The sequence below is a fragment of the Physella acuta genome, unplaced genomic scaffold (assembly GCF_028476545.2).
Source record: "Physella acuta isolate Inbredline_101_S28 unplaced genomic scaffold, ASM2847654v3 ptg000112l, whole genome shotgun sequence".
Classification (NCBI taxonomy): domain Eukaryota; kingdom Metazoa; phylum Mollusca; class Gastropoda; family Physidae; genus Physella; species Physella acuta.
The window spans coordinates 22,545-43,937 of record NW_026731632.1 but is presented as its reverse complement, the minus strand read 5'-3'; the positions used below and the strand labels follow the sequence as shown (position 1 = coordinate 43,937).

At 32.0% G+C, this 21,393-nt stretch overlaps 4 protein-coding genes across 6 annotated transcripts; 2 read left to right on the top strand and 2 right to left on the bottom strand.

The window, feature by feature from the left end:
• Positions 1 to 278: 278 nt before the first annotated feature.
• On the bottom strand, positions 279 to 4,893 carry LOC131934563 (inhibitor of growth protein 5-like). Of its 2 annotated transcripts, none has more exons than XM_059290620.1 (7): positions 4,813 to 4,893; positions 4,017 to 4,088; positions 3,752 to 3,918; positions 3,342 to 3,459; positions 2,904 to 3,015; positions 2,293 to 2,443; positions 279 to 1,854 (listed from the first exon to the last, which is right to left on the bottom strand). In XM_059290620.1, the coding sequence occupies exons 1-7, from the start codon at positions 4,847 to 4,849 to the stop codon at positions 1,753 to 1,755; spliced, it is 759 nt and encodes a 252-aa protein (XP_059146603.1). In that variant the 5' UTR covers positions 4,850 to 4,893; the 3' UTR covers positions 279 to 1,752. The 2 variants fall into 2 exon arrangements, with proteins under 2 accessions (XP_059146603.1, XP_059146604.1); XM_059290621.1 differs by having other exon boundaries at positions 291 to 1,854; positions 2,904 to 2,997.
• A 1,019-nt stretch (positions 4,894 to 5,912) lies between these two features.
• Positions 5,913 to 9,701, top strand: LOC131934560 (uncharacterized). Its single transcript, XM_059290612.1, has 6 exons — positions 5,913 to 6,065; positions 7,424 to 7,572; positions 8,051 to 8,141; positions 8,398 to 8,533; positions 9,334 to 9,461; positions 9,612 to 9,701. Exons 1-6 carry the CDS (start codon positions 6,041 to 6,043, stop codon positions 9,665 to 9,667), a joined length of 585 nt encoding a protein of 194 aa, XP_059146595.1. The 5' UTR covers positions 5,913 to 6,040; the 3' UTR covers positions 9,668 to 9,701.
• Positions 9,702 to 10,083: 382 nt separating this feature from the next.
• LOC131934559 (uncharacterized) lies at positions 10,084 to 14,817 on the bottom strand. Its single transcript, XM_059290611.1, has 6 exons — positions 14,704 to 14,817; positions 12,804 to 13,103; positions 12,166 to 12,465; positions 11,897 to 11,912; positions 11,422 to 11,524; positions 10,084 to 10,909 (listed from the first exon to the last, which is right to left on the bottom strand). The coding sequence occupies exons 2-6, from the start codon at positions 12,955 to 12,957 to the stop codon at positions 10,415 to 10,417; spliced, it is 1,068 nt and encodes a 355-aa protein (XP_059146594.1). The 5' UTR covers positions 12,958 to 13,103; positions 14,704 to 14,817; the 3' UTR covers positions 10,084 to 10,414.
• A 71-nt stretch (positions 14,818 to 14,888) lies between these two features.
• Positions 14,889 to 21,191, top strand: LOC131934558 (zinc finger protein 271). 2 transcript variants are annotated; one of them, XM_059290610.1, is made up of 2 exons: positions 14,889 to 14,911; positions 17,132 to 21,191. In XM_059290610.1, exon 2 carries the CDS (start codon positions 17,203 to 17,205, stop codon positions 19,939 to 19,941), a length of 2,739 nt encoding a protein of 912 aa, XP_059146593.1. In that variant the 5' UTR covers positions 14,889 to 14,911; positions 17,132 to 17,202; the 3' UTR covers positions 19,942 to 21,191. The 2 variants fall into 2 exon arrangements, with proteins under 2 accessions (XP_059146593.1, XP_059146592.1); XM_059290609.1 differs by having other exon boundaries at positions 14,895 to 15,041.
• Positions 21,192 to 21,393: the final 202 nt, after the last annotated feature.

Genomic DNA, 21,393 nt, shown 5'->3' with positions numbered 1-21,393 from the left:
AAATGTTATCAAAAGAATTTAAATGTGAGATATTGAATAATAATATGTATGTTATTTAACAAGTCCTATATATGAAAAAAGTATTATTTCTATATAAACTTAAAATTTAATTTACATGTGTTTGACTTAAAAACAAAAGTTGGTTGATTTTTTTTACATGAGTCCATTTACAAAATATGTAAAGCTGTTGATAACTGAACAGTAAAAAAAAATGATTTTAGTAATTTTACATATATTTTTAGGAAATAGATTAACTTTTTAAAAATGTACAAACAAAGAACTGCCAAAAAATTATTTGTATTAATTTATTGGCAATGTCTAAACATAAAATTCGTAAATAAAGCTTTATAAAATAATCAAACACTTTTTTTTCTGATATTTCTTCCTCTTTATTTACACTGTATATACATAGCTTAAAGACTTTCTTTAAAGAATTTGACAGGATTTCCTTCGCTTTATTATTACATTACTTTTTCTCAAATTAAAATAACTTCAAAAATGTCTGAATAGACATATCTATCATTAATTTAAATAGTAAGTACATTAGCAACATTTTAAATTGATCTAAAAACTAGTATAATGTACATCAATCAAAATAAATGTCATGCTTCTGCGTAAAGCATTTAAGATTGTACAGAAACTACAACATTAAAAGCTTAAAAAGCCATAAAAAATGCTACTGATACTTGTTTAAGAAACAGGAAATGTAAGTGAAATACTTAGGTGTTGAAGAATAAGCAGTTATGTTTCAGATTTCAACCAATTTTACCAAATAAACAATACCTTAAAATCTTATATAGTATATGCATTCGCACATATTAAAACTTATTATACAACAGATCTTATAATTTAATAATAAAACTCCATTTTTAAAATAATTAACATTTGAAAATATAGTACTTCAATAAGACAAAATTATGTATTTTTAGTAATACTTTCTAGTGACATTCAAATAAAAAAACAAGTAATATACATATTGTTACTCATGCTCACTGAAATTTCCAAATCATTTGTTCTCTTTCACATTTTCAACCCTTGGGATGAATTGTTCATTAGTATATATCATCAATTATGCCAAGTAATCACACAGACTTTCCAATCAAATGTCACACTGATTTTTAACTTACTAATTACATGAATCAATTAATTCATTAACAACAGAAATTGTTAAACATCCAACCAAACAATTACTTCCAACAAAACAAGTACTTTAAAGCTTCATTGTACAATTTCGCATTTTCACTGACACGCATTGCATTTCATCTACTCAAGATCACAGTAATGTTAAAATGACTCTTGGTAAAAATAGCATATTTACACAAAAGTATTTGTTTAGGATAAAAATTTCAATTAGAAAATGCAGTTAAATATCCATAATCAACCAAACTATCTTTCTGCTTCTTGTAAATATATTTCAAGTTACAAAACTGAAGTCTGCAAGCAGGTATTACAGTACAGACACTTTAATAAATCACTACAGTTATTTAAAATCAAAAGCCCCAAACTTAAATGGATAACAAATTTGTAAATTGACTTGCTAAAGAAATCTTAAAAACCTGTACAAAGTTCTAACACAATCTAAGAGGCTTTCTAAAACAAGTGCTTTTAAAATCTTACCGGCATATAAGTGTAAATTTAATAGAAAGTTTTTAGACCAGTATGAATAATATCATTTAAAAACAACAAGCAACATTGTTATTATTTATCAATGCCTAAAATTTGAACACAATCAAACCAGAGTTGGAGATGAATTTATTTCTTTTTCCTCTCTTCTTGACATCTTGGACAATACCATTTTCCTTTAGGTTTGGTCTTCAGTTGAACACAGGCAAAGTGAAACCACTCTATTGGACACTGAAAAAAATAGTTGAAAAAGTACTTTTTAAATGTACAAAGGTCTTTCAGTAAGAATACTTCTTGAATTATAGAAGGACCAAAAATAAGATTATTATGTATTATGATTATGAGAAGCAATGGCTGCTGGGCTAAAGTAAAGAGAGTTGCCCAAAACAGTGTGGTGTAGAGGTATAGAAGTAGATGCTACCTTTAGCTCCACAGGGGCTTCAAAGGAATAACTGACTAAATATTACTTACACAAAGCTCTAGGTATAAGACCTTACAAGAGGAAATGTTTGCACGATAACATAGAATAATGTATAAGATAAACATTTAATTTAACTATAATCTCAAACTATCAACAATAAAAAAAACTTGGACAATAATGCTATTACTATCAATTTTTTATCAAAATAAGAAAAGCTTAACTTCAAGCTACAAAATAGTAAGTCTTACATCTAGGTTATCACAACCAATCATTTCACCATATGACACTTGATTGCACAAACAGTATGTGGGTTCATTCGGATCTACTGGCATGTCTAAAACATCAGATGGATGAGTGGTCAAGGGGAATGGACTAATTGCTGCTATTTCAGTTTCTTCTCTGAGGACATAAATTGGCAGAGTAAAAATAAATAAAATCAGTACTAGTAAATTGTATAAGCAATATATAAATGTTAAAAAACAGTTTCATAATTTACACAGGAAGAAAATTATTAAAAACGTTAGTTGGTTATATATTAGCATTCACTTAAAATAATAGTTTTTGTACTTTTAGCTAAAGGAATAAAAAGGCTAAAAAACGGTTTAAGATAACTATATTTTTTTAAATTATTAGCAGTGGCCAAAGCATCCAAAAACTATTGTAATTTTTTTCTTAACTCAAATGTTTTTGTATATCTAGAGTTTGCATATATATGTTCTTAACAATGTTAAGTTAATCTAATGGAATAAAGCCTTAGTTTAGAAACCAAGGTAAAAATAAATATGCACTTAATCACTAACATAAATAGTCACAGCTACAAAACAGTATTATTTGTTATAGTGTGTAAAACATTACATACTCTGTCTGTGCCCCCTTTTTCTTTTTCTTCTTTGGAATTTCATCTTCAAACTCTTCTTTATTGCTCTTTCTTTTTTTCTTATCTTTTTCATTTTCTGGAAAAGATTGTATCACTTTTTTTTTTAAAAAAGCAATTACCCTGTCCGCTTACTGTTAAATATGCATTAACATAAGGATATTTTTCAGTAGTTTGCACAATACCTAAATTTTTTATTAAAATACAAATTACATCTGATAAAATAATTTTTTTGTGTTTTATCGATAATCCTGGTAACATAAGCTCCTGGTTAAATTATTTTATATAATAAACTTTAAAATATCCTTTGGTTTATGCATAATAGTATTTTGGAGAGATAAACAGCTTAAAAATTTAATTTAGCTCCTAACACTTAACCTAAATAAAAAATAAAATAAACATCAATCATTTAAGATCACATACTCTTTTTGCCTGCGGCTTTCCCTTCTGGCGATTCTTTTTTACGTCCAGAACTTTTATCTTTTAAATCTGCTTCAAACCTGGCTAGTTCAGCATCTAGTTTGCGTATATGTTTATCTACCTGTGTGTGAATAAAATGAAAAATCAGCAGGTTTTTAAAAATTAATTAAATCAATAATGGGAGAGATGATTTTTTTTAAAACAATGCTGAATGTCATTCCTCAGTATTGCTAAAGTATAATTTATGCTAAATGTTGCAGAATATTCAGACTCATATTTCTTAGTACTCAATACCTGTTAATACACAAATGGTTCTATAATATCCCAAATGTAATGCCCATAGTGTTTAATTTAAACAGCTATTTCAAATACCGTTTATCATCAAAGAGATTTTACACAGAAAATAAGCTAACCATTTCATAGGTCTGCATCGCTAATGACACTTTATCATCACCATACTCGCGACTTTTGGTAAACATGGACTCGATCTGGTTCAGCTGGTTTGTACGTTTTTCAGGGGACATGTGACGAACTTTATTCAGGTAATCAGTAGCTGCTTTGTCAATTTTTTTCATCAGGTCTGCAAACAGGAGTTTAAAAATTAGCATTCAGAAGCACAAAATCTTGTACCCCAAATAATAAAACTCTGGCAAAATATTTTTAAAAAATTAGACCCACCTTGTGATCGTTGATCTAGATCTCTCATTAAATTAAAATTTCTCTGCATTTCAGCAGGCAGTGACTCTAAACCTATAATGAAACCATTAGGCAAATTAAACATTATTCAAATGAAAGTCCTATTTACTCCCCCCCCCCCCCCCCATCCCTGATACTGATGTTATCATGTTGCTTTACTTTACTACAAACAAAACCCTCAACAATTGCCTGCTTAGTTGGAAAAAAATCCCCCCAATTTTGATTTCAAGTTTCCTTCTATTGTGTTAATTTATTAGATCTTTTTTTATTAGCCTATTTATTTGACATTTGTATTCAAACTCCACATTCCTCTCTCTATTTCTCTTCTCTCCCCTTCCCCCCCATCAGTTATGACAATAAATTTTTCATGAATAAACCTACTGGTAAAACTAGAATTAGGCCTACTTCATAGTTTATAATTATAATAATTTATACTAATGTGATTATTTATTAAGGCCTTATTTATTTTAGGCCTATAACACGTCGAATTAGGCAATGACTTAGTAGATTTTAGATCTAGATATTAGTAATATAATATTAGATAAGTTTGATTGGGCCAGATAAGTGAATGAGACGGGGGAATAATTAAAATTTGGATGCGCGCCAAATCCTTTTTCCAGTGACTACGGCGCTTACAATATTTGTAAAGGAATACATACAAAATAAGTTAATCATTGAATATTATACATTTCTGTAAAACGACATAGAAGAATGTAACATAAATTAAGAATAAACATTAAAATGTTTGAATCTAGACGAGGAAAATGCAATTAATTACTGTCAAGATAATGCTCGAGATACATAGCCTTCGCCATTTTTAGCTTTCTTCCGGAACGAAATAGGCTAGGCTAAATGAGAGAGGAAAAAAAAAAGGGATGATAATCACGTGACGTGTGTTTGTTTTTATACAAATACAATTTTGATTTCGCTAGATTACTATTTTATTATAAATTCATAAGCATTTTGTCAGCTTGCGAAAGTTCTGTGCATTACCGTTACCGAATCTAATTAAAAAGACCCATCACAAACGTTCATGTCAAAAATGCCGATGATGTATTGGCTCCAGAGAAAATGTCTTTCGAGACTTGTAGTATGATGAAATAGCTCCAGAAAATAGGTTTCTGAGAATAGTGCATCCATAGGCCCATAAATTATAAATCATAGATCTATATTTGGCTAATGCTTTCAAATGTTTTTAAAAAAGATCAAATTAACCCTAAGCCTATTCCTCACCGAGTTAATATTTTTTAGATTTCAAATGTAAGAACGAAATCGTGCATTTAAGTGCATAATTTTTCCCTTTACGGTTAAGGGGTATTGTGAATTCACTTTGGTTACATAAGAACATTACTTTTTTAGACTGTCAATGGGGTCGCTTTTGTTTTTCCCCAAGTAATATAAAACATGCGTGTATTTGGGGTAACGATGAGTTCATGAAGAGACTAAAGTATACGTCACAGACGAACTATTTTATTTTTCGCCAAACCTAGCGTTAATAAATTACCAGCACCTTGGTGGTCAACCATAACTGTTCTATTTTTTTTATTAATCAATAAAGCATTTTACGTTTAGTGTGGAATTTTAAACTAAAATTTCTAAAATTAAGGTAGCATTTCAATGTTGAAAGCACCGGACATAGATCTAAAACAGCCTGCTTTCTCAACACCTTTTGAAAGCATACAAAAAACTTAAATTACTTTTAGGGTCTAGATCTAGATCTAGATCAATATTCATATTTTTGGGAGATCTAGATTCTAGTAGATACTGAGTTAGTCTAAAAAAAGCTCCCGAAACCAACTGACCCTAAAATTACTAAAAGTAGTAAAAGAAGAAAAAAAAAGCCATCCTGGTAGCTCAATGCATTTATAGATTAAAAAAGTGCCAGGAAAGCAAGACTTCCGTCAACAATAATTTGTTACACATGCAAAATCCTTTTTAGTCTACTTTCAGTTTTAAATGTTTTGAATTTTGCTGCATTTACCTAGTCAAAAGCTACAATTTGTGACATGGATCCATTAAACAGCTCTTCTGGTATACATCACAATATAGATCTAGACTAGTTATTTATTAGCTAGATAGAATCTATAAATTAATCTAGAATAAAAAAAAACTGAACATTTTACTTGTGAAGCAGAACGGCCAACTAACAACTTACCTGCCGCAGGCTTAAAAAATAAATAAAATTGGATGATTTTAGAATTTAGATACCGATGTCCGATTAAATAGAATTGGTGTGTTGAGTTGTTAGTATAGTATAAAGTATAAGTTACTGTAGTACAGTAAAATGATAATCTCAACTAATTTCATTGTTAGTTTGTTAGAATTAGAAATTACTAAATTTTAATAATTAGGGCCTACTAATTAGTAATTAATTAGGGTTAGGCGTGTAGGAATGGGGTTAGCCCCGTTAGGGTTAGGCAGTGTTACTGTTAGGGACAGGGTTGGCATTAGCATCAGTTACTATTCCGGAATTGCACAGCAGTAAAAAACAGTAAAACCATTGCGCAGTCTGTCGAGCCGTTCCTGAAACCACCGCAAATACTGTAACTTATCAAACCATCATTTATTTGCCACCATATTATTTTTTATACATAATGTTTAAAAATGTGCATAGTTTGATTGATGATTTTAGTTGCAATTTAAATTAAAAAATAGGCCTACTGTTTTGCTAATTATTTTGTATTTCTAATTATTTTAAGTGTATGTGCAAATTGTTGCTGCTAGTACTGCTACTAAACATTGTTCTAGATTCCAATTCTTCTTAATACTTTTAGCTTTAGTAAATCTAATCGTCTTATTTTACCTGAAGAATCTAGACTAGATCTAGTTGTCTCAAATCTTCGTCAAGTTCTTTTCCTGTGTTTCTTAAGAAAACATTAATTACTTATGGCCTACTCATCTTTATTAATAATATTTAGATTTACTAATTGTTGCTAATTTTCTGTCAATTAAATTTTAAATTAAGTTAAAACATTAATTTAATGCACTTGACTTTATTTCTATTTCAACGGTCAAATAAACTATGGTTTACAGTAACGAATGTTACCAAAAATCAACAAACATTAACAGATAATATCGTGAGATTACCGAAGATTCTATTATCTGACTGGTATAAATATTCCCCCCCTCAGTGCAGAAATTATCCTCCACAAACTGGGTCAAAGAATGCAAGTATGCACCTGCTTCTTAACTGTTTAATTGTAGATGCTGCCACGTTTTTCTAGGTTTTCCTACAGTTATGATAACCAATTTGTAGGTAATTAGTGGCTGAAATTGAATTGGTTTTCATGGTGCCATTTAGAAAATAACTCTGTGCTTATCTATGCCATATTGGGTGTGATTTATTTTGTTATCTAATTTAACAAAAGATTGGTTTCACATCTTTTTAGAGGATGAAGCACCAGAAGAATTCAGCGCAACTCAAGTTAAGAAACAACGTGTTTCTCAGTTGAAAAGTATTAAAGATGCAGAAAGAAAAAGCAAAGATGAAGAAAAAGAACGACGAAGGAAGAGAAATGAGCTTTTCAAGACTCAAAAGGTTAAGACATTTACAATTGTCAACATTTCCCAATGCACTGTAGACACTTTTAATTCTAGGATAACAGCACCCACAGAAGAGTAGCATATACTTTGTTTTACTTAAATATTGAATGCAATGTCTATTGTTTATAATTAACTTTTTAACACTGATTGGTGAAAGAAATTTTTTTGGTCACCACAACTATCTGAGGTCCTGGTTACAGTTGTGATTTTGATTATAAAAACTATAGCCTGTATAATTCTAATCAAAATAATTTGTAATTAATAATATTAAATCGCTATAAGAGTTTTCTTGTGCTTAAGTCATTTGTCTGCTGTATTATTTATTAAGACAAAAGGGTTATGGCTGTGTTAAAACTAACGTTATATAAGTCTTAATTAATAAATACTTAGTAGAAATATAAACTAAAATTGCTTTTATAGTAGTCAATAAATATCTTTATTATGTTTATCTAATATGTGCCATCTATCTATAGCAAAAGAAACTGCTTGATTGGAGCTCAAGGAAATTACCTAAAGATGTTTTAGAAGCAGTTTCAGGATTTAAAAGAAAGGGACCAAAAACAGGTAACCAATTTACTGAATTCATGTAAGTCAATATTCATCTGCATAAAATTGGTTGGAATTAAAATTTGAGATGCTGTATTAGTTTTGTGGTAGAATTTGATATGGCTAATGAAGGGCTGTAACATGTTAATTAATCCATAAGTTCAGTTTTGTCCTTTGAACTATTTTTTGTTGTTGGCCTTTTATAAATTCATACCTTCGGTTTGTTATTCAATTGTTATTAAGTTAATACAAAATTTATACCTTTTTGTTGTAGATAAACCTCCCAGCGATCCAAGACTTAATGAAGACGATACAGAAGAAATAAATGAAACAGAGGATAGGCTTTCTGACAGTGGAATTGATGATGCTAGTCCAAAGTTGAATAGCAGCCCTGATTTTATTCCTATTGGGTTAGTGAAATTTATATTAGAATTACAGTTATTTATTATGTGACAATTAAAGCATGCCAATGTCTATCATGCCTTATTTACAAAAGCATAGTCTTGGGTATGTTACTGAAAAGAAGTTAAGTCTCTTTTTGAACCTGATGGCCCATTGGGCAAGTGAAGTAGTAAAGAATCCTCTTTAGACAATGATCCATTGGGCAGATGAAGTAGAGTTCATGTTTCTTGACCTGGGCATATAAAAAGATAGTCTGATCAACACTTTTCCCAGCCACCTTTACTTTCCGTAACATAAATTAGTTACCCAGAGCTGAGTGCATTCAGGGGCGTTCTACCTCTAGATCCCCAATGTTACAGTATCTATATATATATAATTCTCTTCTTGTATACCCTAGAAAACACCAAGCTGTAAGCACGCCTTGCAATCCCCTCTCTAGGCACCCCCATATGGTCTGGTGAGCTGTGGCTCATGCTAAAGGTTTATAATCATAGAGCCGGGTTTAGTGACAGCTATTAGGGGCAGATAATTTAGTTTGAAAAGATTTTAAACTTAGCTGAGGTAACTAAGAGGAGGCTGCTTTCACGGGGGGGGGGGGGGGTTGGGGGAAAGGAGAGAGGGGTGCTATCGTCCTTACCGAGCTACTGATAGTATTTAAAGCAAATATTTTCAGTGACAGCAGTGGTACTCTCGAATTCACAAATTATGAATTACTGAAAAGTAGAAAATAAAACAACTAAATAGCGGCATATGATATGCTGCGGGTCGGCTCGTTATTATATAATTTCTGTAACAACTATTCTTACAGCAATTCCGGAAAGTTAGCAGTTGTACCTGTCAGTCAGGTGGCAAAGATTAAGATGACATCACTGGAGAAGGCTTTGGAATTTAAACAGAAACAACTTTATAATCAGCCTACTATTCCTCGTGAAAGCAGTAAGTTTATTTTTTTATTCTCTTAATTCAAAAAATATTCACCTTTAAAATTCACCAAAGGATTTTAATTTTATTAGATTGAAAGAATAAATTGCTTTTTATAATTTTAGGTATCTCATTGATTTATTTTTTTTTACTTTTTAACATCAGGTAAAAAACGGAGGGCAAGGTTATCCAAACTTCCTGCTGACAAGATTAAGAAATAGTCCTGAAAAGTAATAAATGTGTTGGGCATGTTAGTTTGAAAATTGTTGGTTTGTTCTTAACTTGTGTAGCAGTTGCAGTGTATGTGAAGATAGCTTCAGTTGTTAATTATTTTGTGATTTTTATTCTTCCTAACTTTTATTTTATTTTTATGAGTATAACTATTCGTCATTTTAGTCCAGGCAACTAAAAAATTCAACTACATGATTGCACATATAAAAATATAAATATTCGTAAAAAAAGATGAATGAAGATGCTGTAATTCTCAGTAGAACACTTGTAACTTAAAACAAATATCTAATCATTATAAACCTTTGGCATACCGCACAACTTTATTTAAAATATTTACTGCAAATTTCATAAATTTCCAAAATTAAGTTTCACTGATGCAATCCTTTTTTCCCTTGATTTTTATTTGTGGAAATTCTCCATAATTCAAAGTTTTGTTTTCTCAGTGCTGTAGAGTGAGTGGGACTGATGTTTTATTTCACGTATAACAGACGTTACATTCCTTGTTTCAATAGTTTCATGACTAATTTCTGTAGTCTCACTATACAAGCATAGAAACTAAACAAACATAGAACTAGAACATGTAGGCTACCTCAACAAAACTATAATAACAATAACAAGTACAGTATGAATAAAGAAATTCACATAATTTTAATAAGTACATGCACAAAATTTTGATAAGTATAATTCAATAAATAATGCATTATTCTCAATAAAAAAACCACAATAAAATTCTTTAATCAAGCAGGCAACCACCATTGTATGGGTTCATCATCTGGGTAAATTTTTTTTACAATCTCACAAACCATTGGCTCGTTTAGCTTCTTAGGCACTTCATATTCCCTACCTGCTTGACGAAATGCCACTCTTATTTTATCCCTAACTGTTACTGGACTGTCCCAGTTAGTTTCAGCTGTGTCATCTGGTAGGTCTCGGATAGCAAATGCTATCTCAGGTTGAAAGAGAATGTAGCAATCTTTACACCCAAAAGCATACCTTGAGTTGCATTCTGGGTAGAATGGGGCGAATGTTGTGACAAAAAATGTGATTTTATTAAACTCGAAAACCCAGCTCATTTTGTTCCATTTTTTAGGGTCTTCATTGAGGTTGTCTAAGAGAATTTGTAAGATATCGCTGTCAAAGTTCTTGTGGTTTTTGAGAAGCTGCTGGCGCTGCCTGTTTAAGTCTGACTTCCTTAAAGTCCATAACACCCTGCGTACAGCATCACCAAAAATCTGAAAGAAAACATCACCAATTTTTGTTTACAAATACCTATTCATCATTCATTACAGTCTTATTTGTGTGAAATTGTTACATAGACTACTTTATCCACCTAATAGACCATCAAAGCTGAAAATGTAGTTTACAACTATAGTTAGTAGCCTACAGACTTAAAAATGAGTTATATTGTGATGAAATATTGCATAGATATACAATATTGACAGTAATGTAGATTTAATCATAATTTTGGTTAACCTGCAGATTTTATTTTTAACATTACAAAATTCAGAAACTTTAAACAGGAAATTTATATCTAACTGAAATTTTTTCCATTAAATACGAGAACAGTAAAATCATTGAAGCTAAGTGTAAAAAATGTATATTACTTCTATGTTGTTGGTTCACTAATATCAATAATCAAATTTATTTCAATAATATGGTAAATTCAGAACATAAATGCTTGAACTTGCTTCTCTGTGGTAAGTTCAGTAATAATACTAAAATTTCCTACATGTGGTATGCTTACGTCAATGTTAACCCCATATAGCTCTCCAGGCAGTTCAAAAAGAAATGCATCAAGATTTAAATCTTGAAATGCCATTGTAAACTTGTAAAATGTGGGAACAATCCTGCAATAGATAACGGTTTATGTAAACACATACATGTTATTGAATATTCTTTAAAAATAATGTCAACTTTATGAAGAACTCATGCAGAGATTATTTTTTGGCATGAGTTTTCCCAACTGTTGTTAAATACTTATTAGGGCTAAGTGAATTGGATTGTCAATCAACCAGAAAATACAATAAGTCTGGAACATTTAAAAAAATTTAACTTCCCAAAAGCAGATGATGGCTTGTAAATGTTTTCCATTGGTAAAAATGAGTTTTCAAACTCCGCCCAAGTGAAAATTTAAGTACTAACTCTCTTTGATTTAAGCACTAAATTTAATAAATTACTATGTCTTAACCTTCATGTGTTTTTAGCATTAAGCAACTTACCTTCTAACATTCTCCTCTGGTAAAAGACAACATGAAATATTTCAATAGACTTATTATGGCAAAGTTTATATAACATAATACTATTGTAAGAAAAAAAAGTGTTTGTTTCTTCCATTTAAGTAGCTTTCAAGTCTTACTTTGTTAATATTGACATAACATTTTCAGTTTTCATTACGGTTGCCAAGATAATTGTAGCAACAGTTCTAAAATGAAAATATGAGCATTGAATTTTTTCTCATCTATCAAGAAATGCTTTTTCTTTAACTTACCTAAAGTTAATTCCATATCATAATCAATTGATCCCCAAAGTTTTGATCTTCTTGCAAAAATACATTCTGACTGATTTTTTATTTTTGTGAAATTTTTTAATGATGTTGTATGTGCTGCATCGTATAATACAGATTCTGCGACTGAGACTGCAATTTCAGTTTCTCTCTCAGCTGATAAATAACCTGGCCCAACTTTACCTTTGTATGGGTTTATGTTCATATCAAAGACAGCATTGTGCTTTTTAACCACAAACCACTTAACTGCTTTCTTAATCTGCTTTCTAGTCCATGCTAAGGAAACTGAATGTATAATTTATAGTAAAAAAAATTAAGTGTTAAATAAATACAGCTAACAGATCTTTATATTATATAACATGAAGTTAATTCCTAACTAAAATAAAAAATAATATATTTAAAATGTAAACTAAGTATAAATTAACTTTTTAATTAAATGTTGCTATAATTGATGGGCTAATATCTAAATAAATAAAGAGAAATTTAAGACAAGAAAACTGAAAATGTCACATAAATAACTAAAATGTGCTGATATTGATTGCAAATTTATTAGTCCATCTAGCTAAAAAATATACAAGATCTAGATCTTAATTACATGCATAAGAACAAACAGGTATACTCACAAAATAAACAGGTAGAAATAATCAATGTGTTCCAGGATACTAAAATTACAGAGCTCTTTAGAGCCAAACTAACAAGGATTATTTGAATAGTTGTTAATGTGTGTGAACTATTTATTAAACAAACAAACTTTCTGAATATCTTGGGCAGTGTCATTTTTCAAAGTCAGCTACTTTTATGTGTTTGATAATACACTATATTTACAAAAGAAATTCACAACATGCTTTTTTAGCTGACAAAAACGTAAAGTACTTAGTGTTGGAGGAAAACAGATGCATACAAATTTTGAAGTGTTCAAACTACTGAAAAGAGATAATGTCATTTATTACGTGAAAGGGTAAACTCTGAGAGGAAATGTACATACTTTAATGACGCTAAAAATAAAACTGCAGTAAACGGTACTTGTTGGATTGGAGGAGTGCTGACATATATATATATATATATATATATATATATATATATATATATATATATATATATATGATATATATACTAGCATACTTCTCATACGTGTTGCTGTGATCTAGACCAAAAAACTAGAGCGACAAAACCTTTTATAAAGTTTCATCAACATATTTTTAATCTGGGCCACTTTCAAATTAACTAGTACCCCTGACCCCTTGTGCAAGATGCCCAATCATCAAATAATTATCAACTATAATCTTCTTCTTTGTTCTTAATTTTTAGTGTAGGAAGGGATCGAGCCTTATCTGCCAGAGGGTTTGAACTCGAGAATTTTTTCTAATTTATCAACCATGAGCTTGTTGTCGACTCGACCACGCCTCCATCACAATTAAGGATACATGTCAACTGGTTATGCGCCGTTGAGGCCATTGACTCCGATTTCAGCCTGCTTTTCTTTTTGGATTTGCTTCCATAGCCTTTGTCCAACCAAGAAAAACTACAAGGCAGCAGTTGTTTTGATTTTGGAGTTGTCTCTCCTAGAAGAGTGGCTCTCCCCAGCTAACAAGCCTCACCTGCCCGAGGGTTCGAACTCGAGACTTTTCGGTTTAGCAGCCATGAGCTTTTACCGAATTAACCACGCCGACGCCCTATCAACTATAATAATTATATTAACTAATAATTACTAGATGTAATTACTTTCAAAGTAATTAGTAGTGATCTAATAATATTAATTACTTTACTAATATAAATACTAATATTAATTATTAATATAATAATAAATAATTGAATATATGGACTCAATGTAGTAGGCCTATTAGTATTATGATAGTATAGTATAAGTATAGGCCCTATATAATATATTTATCCATATGGTTATTGTATAACTAACTTATATAATATATAATATAATTTATAATTATAATATTATGAATGTCAGAATTATATTTTGGCCGATGCTAGCCGGAAAAAGATATGTGCAATGGAGAGAAACTACGACTTGCCATCGCGGCAATGTTTTCGATGGTACTGCGCGTGCATGTGTTTACAAACGCAGAACACTAGCCCTAACCCCAACCCTATCCGCTAACCCTAACCCTGGCCATAGCTCACTGCGCATGTGCAGAACTATCTTTTGCTGACTAAGTGGAGATGTTGAGGAGAAAAATCTTTTTCCCGAGTAGTCAGTTCGTAATATTTTATAATGACAATAAATAATTATTAAATGACTCAAGTGTTTAGTGTATATATTATTATATACTAGGTCTATACTATATACATACTGTAACTGTAATAAACAACTGTATGAGAATGGCAACGGACAAATTTATTTTATATTAATTAATAATTATTAATTTAAAATTAAAAATAATTAATTATTATTATATTATTATTTAATATTATTTATAAATATTTTCCAATGTTAAACTTAAAATTAAAAAGAAAAAAAAAACACTCCACAAATCTAGAATCTTAGTCATAATTAATAAATTATTAGACCTAGAACCTAGACACTAGATTCTAGTACTATCTAGATCGAAATCTAGATATTACATTGTTTTCAGTTTTTACATAAGCTGTTGACGATTAAACATTACACTAAAATCGAAAGCGAAAGAAGTGTGCAAATAGCATTATTTACGTTTCAAGTGCGAAAAATGTTCCACTTAGCCACTTCCGGTTGATGCAAATATGGCTACTTGAACAGGTCATAATTCTAGGCGGGTTAATTTTATGGCGTCACGCTAGTTTAAGCATAAAGCTTATGTTACCTACATGCCCACATAGATCTAGTACCTCTAATTTACTTGCGTTTTTGTGAGTTGGATATTTAACAGGTAGATATCTATAATTAATTACTTTTGCGTGTAGTAATGAAGTCTAAAAACCACAAGTTGATGAAATTTGAAAACCACCTCAGTGGCATTGGGCCATTGGTAGTGTGCCTGTGACAATGCAGTGTTAATTTGACGCTAAGGCAGTCTCTACTTGCAAATTTTTCAAGCTCCAGTAATTTGTTTGTTATAATTGAAAATTAGAATCTAGATCTATATGCCTTAGTGAAAAAAATAAATGTACCCAAGTCGCTAACGTTTTAACTTAGTTTTAAGAAAAATTACAGCAATTCTCCCTAAATTTTAAACCACATTCTGAATTTTTTTTTTTTTTTAAACATCAGGTCTACCAATGAACAATAGAGATTAATTTTAAATCCATCAAATACATAAGGTTTGATGGTACTAGCTCATGACAAGGAGAGGTAACAATAAAGGGCCATCTTCGTAAAAAGACCTAGATCTAGATCTACGTCATTATGATCCGTAACAGCTATTCCAAAAACATAAAAATAACCATGTAGGTTGGCTATCAAATGGTTAATTTTTGTTCAAATATCAGATCTTTTCTAATTTCAGCTAATCTGGTCGATTTCATTTTCCATTACATGAACCATAACTTTCAAACAACTAACCTAAATCTAGTCTCTTTACGGTTAAAGACTTACATTTTTACTATGCCATTGTTTAAAAGAATTATATGCCATAATTTAAAATTGAATACAAAAGTACAACTAGTCTAGATTAGTACAGATTAAATTAGCTTAATGTTAAAATAGGCCCTAAAACTTAATTGCTACTTTTACACACACAAACAAAATTTTGAAAGTTGTTTCTAAGGTAAACATTAAGTTGCAATAAGACAAGACTTTCAATGTGAGACTGCTTTAACTGCAATAAAAAAATAGATAAAGCATTGAGTTCTAGTCTGAAGAAAATTTCCTAATTTTTATACCTGGTCTGGTCACATCCCTGCTATGTCTAAAAGAAGGGTCTACCTACACAGACGACAGGATAAATTGAAATATTGGTAAAAGTTCATGTACAAAAGTTAGCTCAAATAATAAAAATAATCTTGTTTTTATATAGGCCTATGAGTCTGCTGTGTACATTTAATTCAGGGGCATGGAGAGTTAAGATTCAGGCGCTATGGGTTCAAAGGGTTAACAAAATGGATCGACCTTTCACACAAGACAGTGACAATTATTGAAATGACATTTTAAAAGAAGAATCAAATAGATACAAATCTTAATAAAATATTTTGAATTCTGCCTGGACAAAGGGTAATGAATGGCTAGCCTGTGGGTCACCAACATTTTTAATGCTGTTTTTTTTAAGGCAGAAATGAGCTAGGACCATTAAATTTAGTGTCTGGTTGGTTAGAGATAGATCTCTACTTTTCATTGGTGTTGTTTAAATAAAGAAATAATTAAATTAATTTAAAAATTTAGTTAGAATCACTTTTAAAAAAATGACTTAGAGTTGTTTCCTGGGTTTTGGTTAAGAATGAGAGGTTATCACAGGGATAAGACTGACATACTTTGCAATGCAAATAAGGATTTTGAGGCTGAAACAGATAATTCATGTTAGGAACCATTTTTAGATTTTCTAATTAAAAATTGCTCTAATCACAATGTAACTTTTTCTCAGAATGAAAATTTTTTGTGAACCATCATCAGTGATTGAAAAAGTCGAGTCTCAATTTAGTCATGCTTGCTGTATTTTTGTAATGAAATTATTTTTTTGTGTAAGCAATTACTATGATTCACTCTGTTTTCATTAAAGTTATCTCTACACTTATTTAAACCCTCTGATCTTATTTAATTGACTCAAAAAATGGAGGACTACAAAAGGAAAAGTTCGTCATGTTGGTTCTGTTTTCAATTACAATAAAAACTACTCTTCACCTACATATGATAATATGCAGTTACCCATGATTGGTGTATTATTTAATTTTATAGGCTGTTCAACGACTTTGTCTTGGAAAAGCAAAGCCCAATTTTTCTAGTGTTATATTCATCATAAAATTATTTAGCCTTTATCTTGAATGTTTTTTCTTGTATAATCATTCCTATTTTTTTTCTTTCCTGCAGATTTTCTCCACTGTGAAATCTAAAAAGAACATACTGTACTTACCTACTTCTGCAAACATACTAAGCTGAAAATGGATGAAACTAACTGCCTAAGCTCATGGCATTCTTTTTATAGCACATTCCAAAACTCAAAAATTTACTTCTCTCAAGATGGAACTGGAAATGAAATAGCTTTAAGGAATGCAGGGACGTCATTACTATTTGATACTGGTGGAGACTTTGCTAAAGAGCTATTTAAGAACTGTGGGCTATTAGGAGGTGACATTGTTAAATTAAACTACATACTTTGGAAGCTGGAAGAGGCATCACTTCCAAAAGTTATTGTTATGTATGAGCGATACAAGTCAGCTGAGCGGTCATTTGACATAATGAATGCTATATCCGAAGTTAACTTGCAGCAAGTGGAGACTCTTCCGGGAGCTGCTTTAGACAATGAAGACGGAATTACTATTAAAATAGAGCATGATGATTATAATGGATTCCAACCCCAGAAAAATGTTTCTTTGAAAGATAAGGATTTAAAAAAGAGCAAGGATGCCTCATCAGCTATGGGAAATAAAAAAGCTGAAGTAACACCAGGAAAAGGTAACAATGCCACAGCTGACAATGCTCTATATACCCCTCCGAATCAGATAATGAAAAGCACACCAAGTTCTGCGAGAAAAAGCTCACGCAGTGTGAAGATAACTCCTAAGTTTCTTGACATCAGCAGCATATTGATGAAATCTATTAAACCGGAAAATGTTGATGAGACAGAGTTAGAGCCTGTTTCTTTGATTGATGTTAAATTTGAGGAAGATGCAGGAAATAACGAGGGCCATGCCATCTATCCCCAACCATCCCTGATGTGTGCCACTTGTGGGGATGCTACTTCAGAGACACCATACGACCTCAAATCTCATTGGTTGTCTCATGAAGGAAATGTAGAAGGAAAAGAAATGAGGCCATTCATGTGTGATGTTTGCTTTGAGAGTTTCAGCAACCTGCTAGGGTTGAGGTTGCATTATCGTAGGCACACAGGTGAAAAGCAGTTCAAATGTTCAGAGTGTGGGAAACGATTTCTCCACCCTCATGCCTTGAGCAAGCACAAAATCAAACGAGGCCATAACAAGGTTGACAAGTACCACTGCGACATGTGCGGGAGGGTGTTGACTGACAGGAGCAGCTTGGAGAAGCACCTGCGGCATCATGTGGCAGACAGAGAAAGCTGCTCATTGTGCCACAAGTCCTTTGCCAGTGTCCGCAACCTGAGGGCTCATCTGAAGCTACATTCTAACGATAGACCTTACAAATGTCCACACTGTCCCAAAGCGTTTGTAAGTGACCACAACCTTAAGAGTCATCAATCAATACACACAGGAGAAAGGAATCACTGTTGTCCATTTTGTGGCAAACGTTATAGACTTAGAACAGGGCTAGAATACCACATCAAGTCACATACTCCAGACGCTCAGTTCAAGTGTGAGAAGTGTCCAAAGACATTTATAGACAGCCGTCAGCTAGAGAAACATATGGATAGGCACAGAGGAATCAAATTTTTCTTCTGCGATGTTTGTGGAAAAGGATTTCTTAGAGAGCAAGGATTTATTAACCACAAGAAAATTCATGAGAAAACGAGGAATTATGAATGTGAGGTCTGCAGCAAGCAGTTCTTGACCAAGGCTGTTCTGATGGCTCATCAGACTATCCATACTGGTGAGAGGCCCCATGTCTGTCATGTGTGTGGGAAAGCCTTCAGGCTCCCGCAAGGGTTGCTCAATCACAAAAAGCGGCACAACCCTGGCAAGATGTACAAGTGTGAGCTGTGCCCCAAGATGTATTTAGAGAAGAGAGGGCTAGATTCCCACATGCTGTCTCACGAGGGCATTAAACCATTCAACTGCTCTCAGTGTGGAAAGTTTTTCCTTAGGGAGCAAAGCTTGAATAAGCATATGACCCTGCATGACCGACCTGAAGCACACAGGTGTGAGGTGTGTCACAAGTCATTTGTTGACAAATGGGGTCTTATAAAGCACAGCTCTGTGCACACTGGTGAAAAACCACATGTGTGCGGTGTATGTGGCAAAGGTTTTCGGTTAAAGAAAGGATTGGATGATCACAGTAAGCTCCATGATAAAAGTCTTCAGTACAAGTGCGCTATTTGTCCAAAGACTTTTGTGGAGAAAAGAGGCTTAGATTATCACATGCGCGCTCACAGAGGTGAAAAGAGTTATGTTTGTGAGCTGTGTGGTGGTCGGTTTGTCAACCCTAACTCATTAAAAGTTCATTATCGCCGCCATACTGGCGAGAAGCCATACAAATGCTCTTTCTGTCCTAAAGCTTTTAGTCAGCAAGGGACCCTCATTGCCCATGAGCGGTACCATAAGGGAGATAAGCCGTACGGCTGTGGCACTTGCGGTGAAGGATTCACCACCAAGAGTCACCTCACCATACATGTCCGCAAGCATACCAATGACCGTCCGTATAAGTGTGAGTACTGCGAGTATGCTGCCACTACCCGCAGTATGCTAAATGTCCACCTGCTTCGTCATTCAAGCAATAAACCATACAAATGCCCTGTATGTCCGTCAGCTTTCAAGAGACAGCACCACCTTGAGGGCCATCTTCGTAAGCATACAGATGGTGATAAGTTGTTCAGGTGCTCTTTCTGTGAGACAACATGCATAACGGAGGAGCGCTTGAAGAAACACATGAGGACTCATGAGATAGTTGTTGTGTCAACTGCAACTGAAGACGACATGTTCCATGTTAGCAACACAAATAGAAGTGAGGGCCCAGTTGAGGTTGCTTACGATATAATTCTGCTCTGAGTAACTAGTTAAAAAAGTTGTGTTTTAAAAAAGTTTCTTCTGATTTTACATTGACAGGAAATTAATCTACTTAGATTATTATACTTATGAAAATATGGGCAGGATGCAATCAAAGCTAATATTTGCTAGCTTGGCTCTAACCCACAGATAAAGCCTGATTTCTTCCTTATCATTTACACTACCGATTAGTGCAGTTTGGGAAATACTTGTATATGATTCTGTAGGCTATTAAGTTTTATTCAGACAGCAGTCTTGTAAGAAAGAAAATTTGTTTGGGTACTATTATTAGTATAGAATGGACTAACTGCAACCATCTGTTTAGCAGATATTTATACCTATCTAAGTTGTTTCTTGAATTTCTGATTGCATTTTTTAAAATATTTTGTTGCTGTAATTTAAATTTCTTATGTTTAATATGAACTCTGAATTGTAAACATTAGAATTACAATTGTTATTTTACATTATACTATGATTTTTCTGTAGTTATGCCTGTTAAATAATATTTCCTGCCTTATTCTCTACACGATTTGTAAATAGACAAGTAATTATATAGGCTTTTATTTTAGAAATGTAACAACAGTACAGTTTAATATTTTGCCATGATTTAAATCTGTAAATAGATTTAGGTGTTGCCATCAAACGATGTAGGCTATTTCTTCATATGTTGAGTTAATTAATACCTTATTGTAAATTCAGACAATGCACTAACAAAATTGTCAGCAGTTAGTTTGCTTTGCCAGACACCATGTAAATATTATTTTTTTCTTTTACCTTGTAGCCTGTGGTCATTGGTATACAGTTATTTTAATTTCTTTATGCTTATCAGTTTCATGCACCTTTATTTAAATATATGATGCAAGTATTATTGAAAAACTTTTTTTTGTTTCCCTGTTATGTACTTGTGTTCAGCTCTTGATGAAATATTCTGTTCATAGTTGTAAGAACATATTTTTCCAAACACTTCTTGCACGAGTACGGTAATACTTTTATTTTATCGCTTTTTTTTCAATTTCATTAACACATTTTTTAAAGTAAAAAATCTTAATACATACCATTTGAAAAAAGTTACTAAAGAAAAATGTTATCCATGTAACACACTTGGGTGAATGTATGTATATATCAATTCATTTATTCGTTCAATAAAGATTTGCTACAACCCATTTCCTTGCGTCATTAATACTATAATAGATTGTCAGATTCAATCAATAGCAAACAATACACATTTTTGTCATTGTTCTGTATGAGCTGGTTGCAGGTCTACACTAATACATTGAAGAATTGTAAAAAAAAAATTGTTGAATAAAAAAAAATAATGTATTTGAAGTTAAATAATGACAGTTTTGATGTAAAGTTCCCTTTCAAACCTGACGGCCTACAGGGCAAATGAAGTAGAGTTCACTTGTTTCTGTGACCTCTGCTTATTGGGGTCAACACTATATCTAGCCACCTTTA

Excerpts from the sequence above, each read along its gene's own strand:
- LOC131934563 (XM_059290620.1), bottom strand. The coding sequence starts at position 4,849 with ATGGCGAAGGCTATGTATCTCGAGCATTATCTTGACA. Across the intron at positions 2,444-2,903 it reads AAAAAGGGGGCACAGACAGA|AGAAGAAACTGAAATAGCAG; the intron begins GTATGTAATGTT and ends TTATGTCCTCAG. Across the intron at positions 1,855-2,292 it reads TTGGTTGTGATAACCTAGAT|TGTCCAATAGAGTGGTTTCA; the intron begins GTAAGACTTACT and ends TATTTTTTTCAG.
- LOC131934560 (XM_059290612.1), top strand. The coding sequence starts at position 6,041 with ATGGATCCATTAAACAGCTCTTCTG. Across the intron at positions 7,573-8,050 it reads AGCTTTTCAAGACTCAAAAG|CAAAAGAAACTGCTTGATTG; the intron begins GTTAAGACATTT and ends ATCTATCTATAG. Across the intron at positions 8,142-8,397 it reads AAGAAAGGGACCAAAAACAG|ATAAACCTCCCAGCGATCCA; the intron begins GTAACCAATTTA and ends TTTTTGTTGTAG.
- LOC131934559 (XM_059290611.1), bottom strand. The coding sequence starts at position 12,957 with ATGACACTGCCCAAGATATTCAGAAAGTTTGTTTGTTTAATAAATAGT. Across the intron at positions 12,466-12,803 it reads TATTTCTACCTGTTTATTTT|TTTCCTTAGCATGGACTAGA; the intron begins GTGAGTATACCT and ends TTATACATTCAG. Across the intron at positions 10,910-11,421 it reads TATATGGGGTTAACATTGAC|ATTTTTGGTGATGCTGTACG; the intron begins GTAAGCATACCA and ends GTTTTCTTTCAG.
- LOC131934558 (XM_059290610.1), top strand. The coding sequence starts at position 17,203 with ATGGATGAAACTAACTGCCTAAGCTCATGGCATTCTTTTTATAGCACA.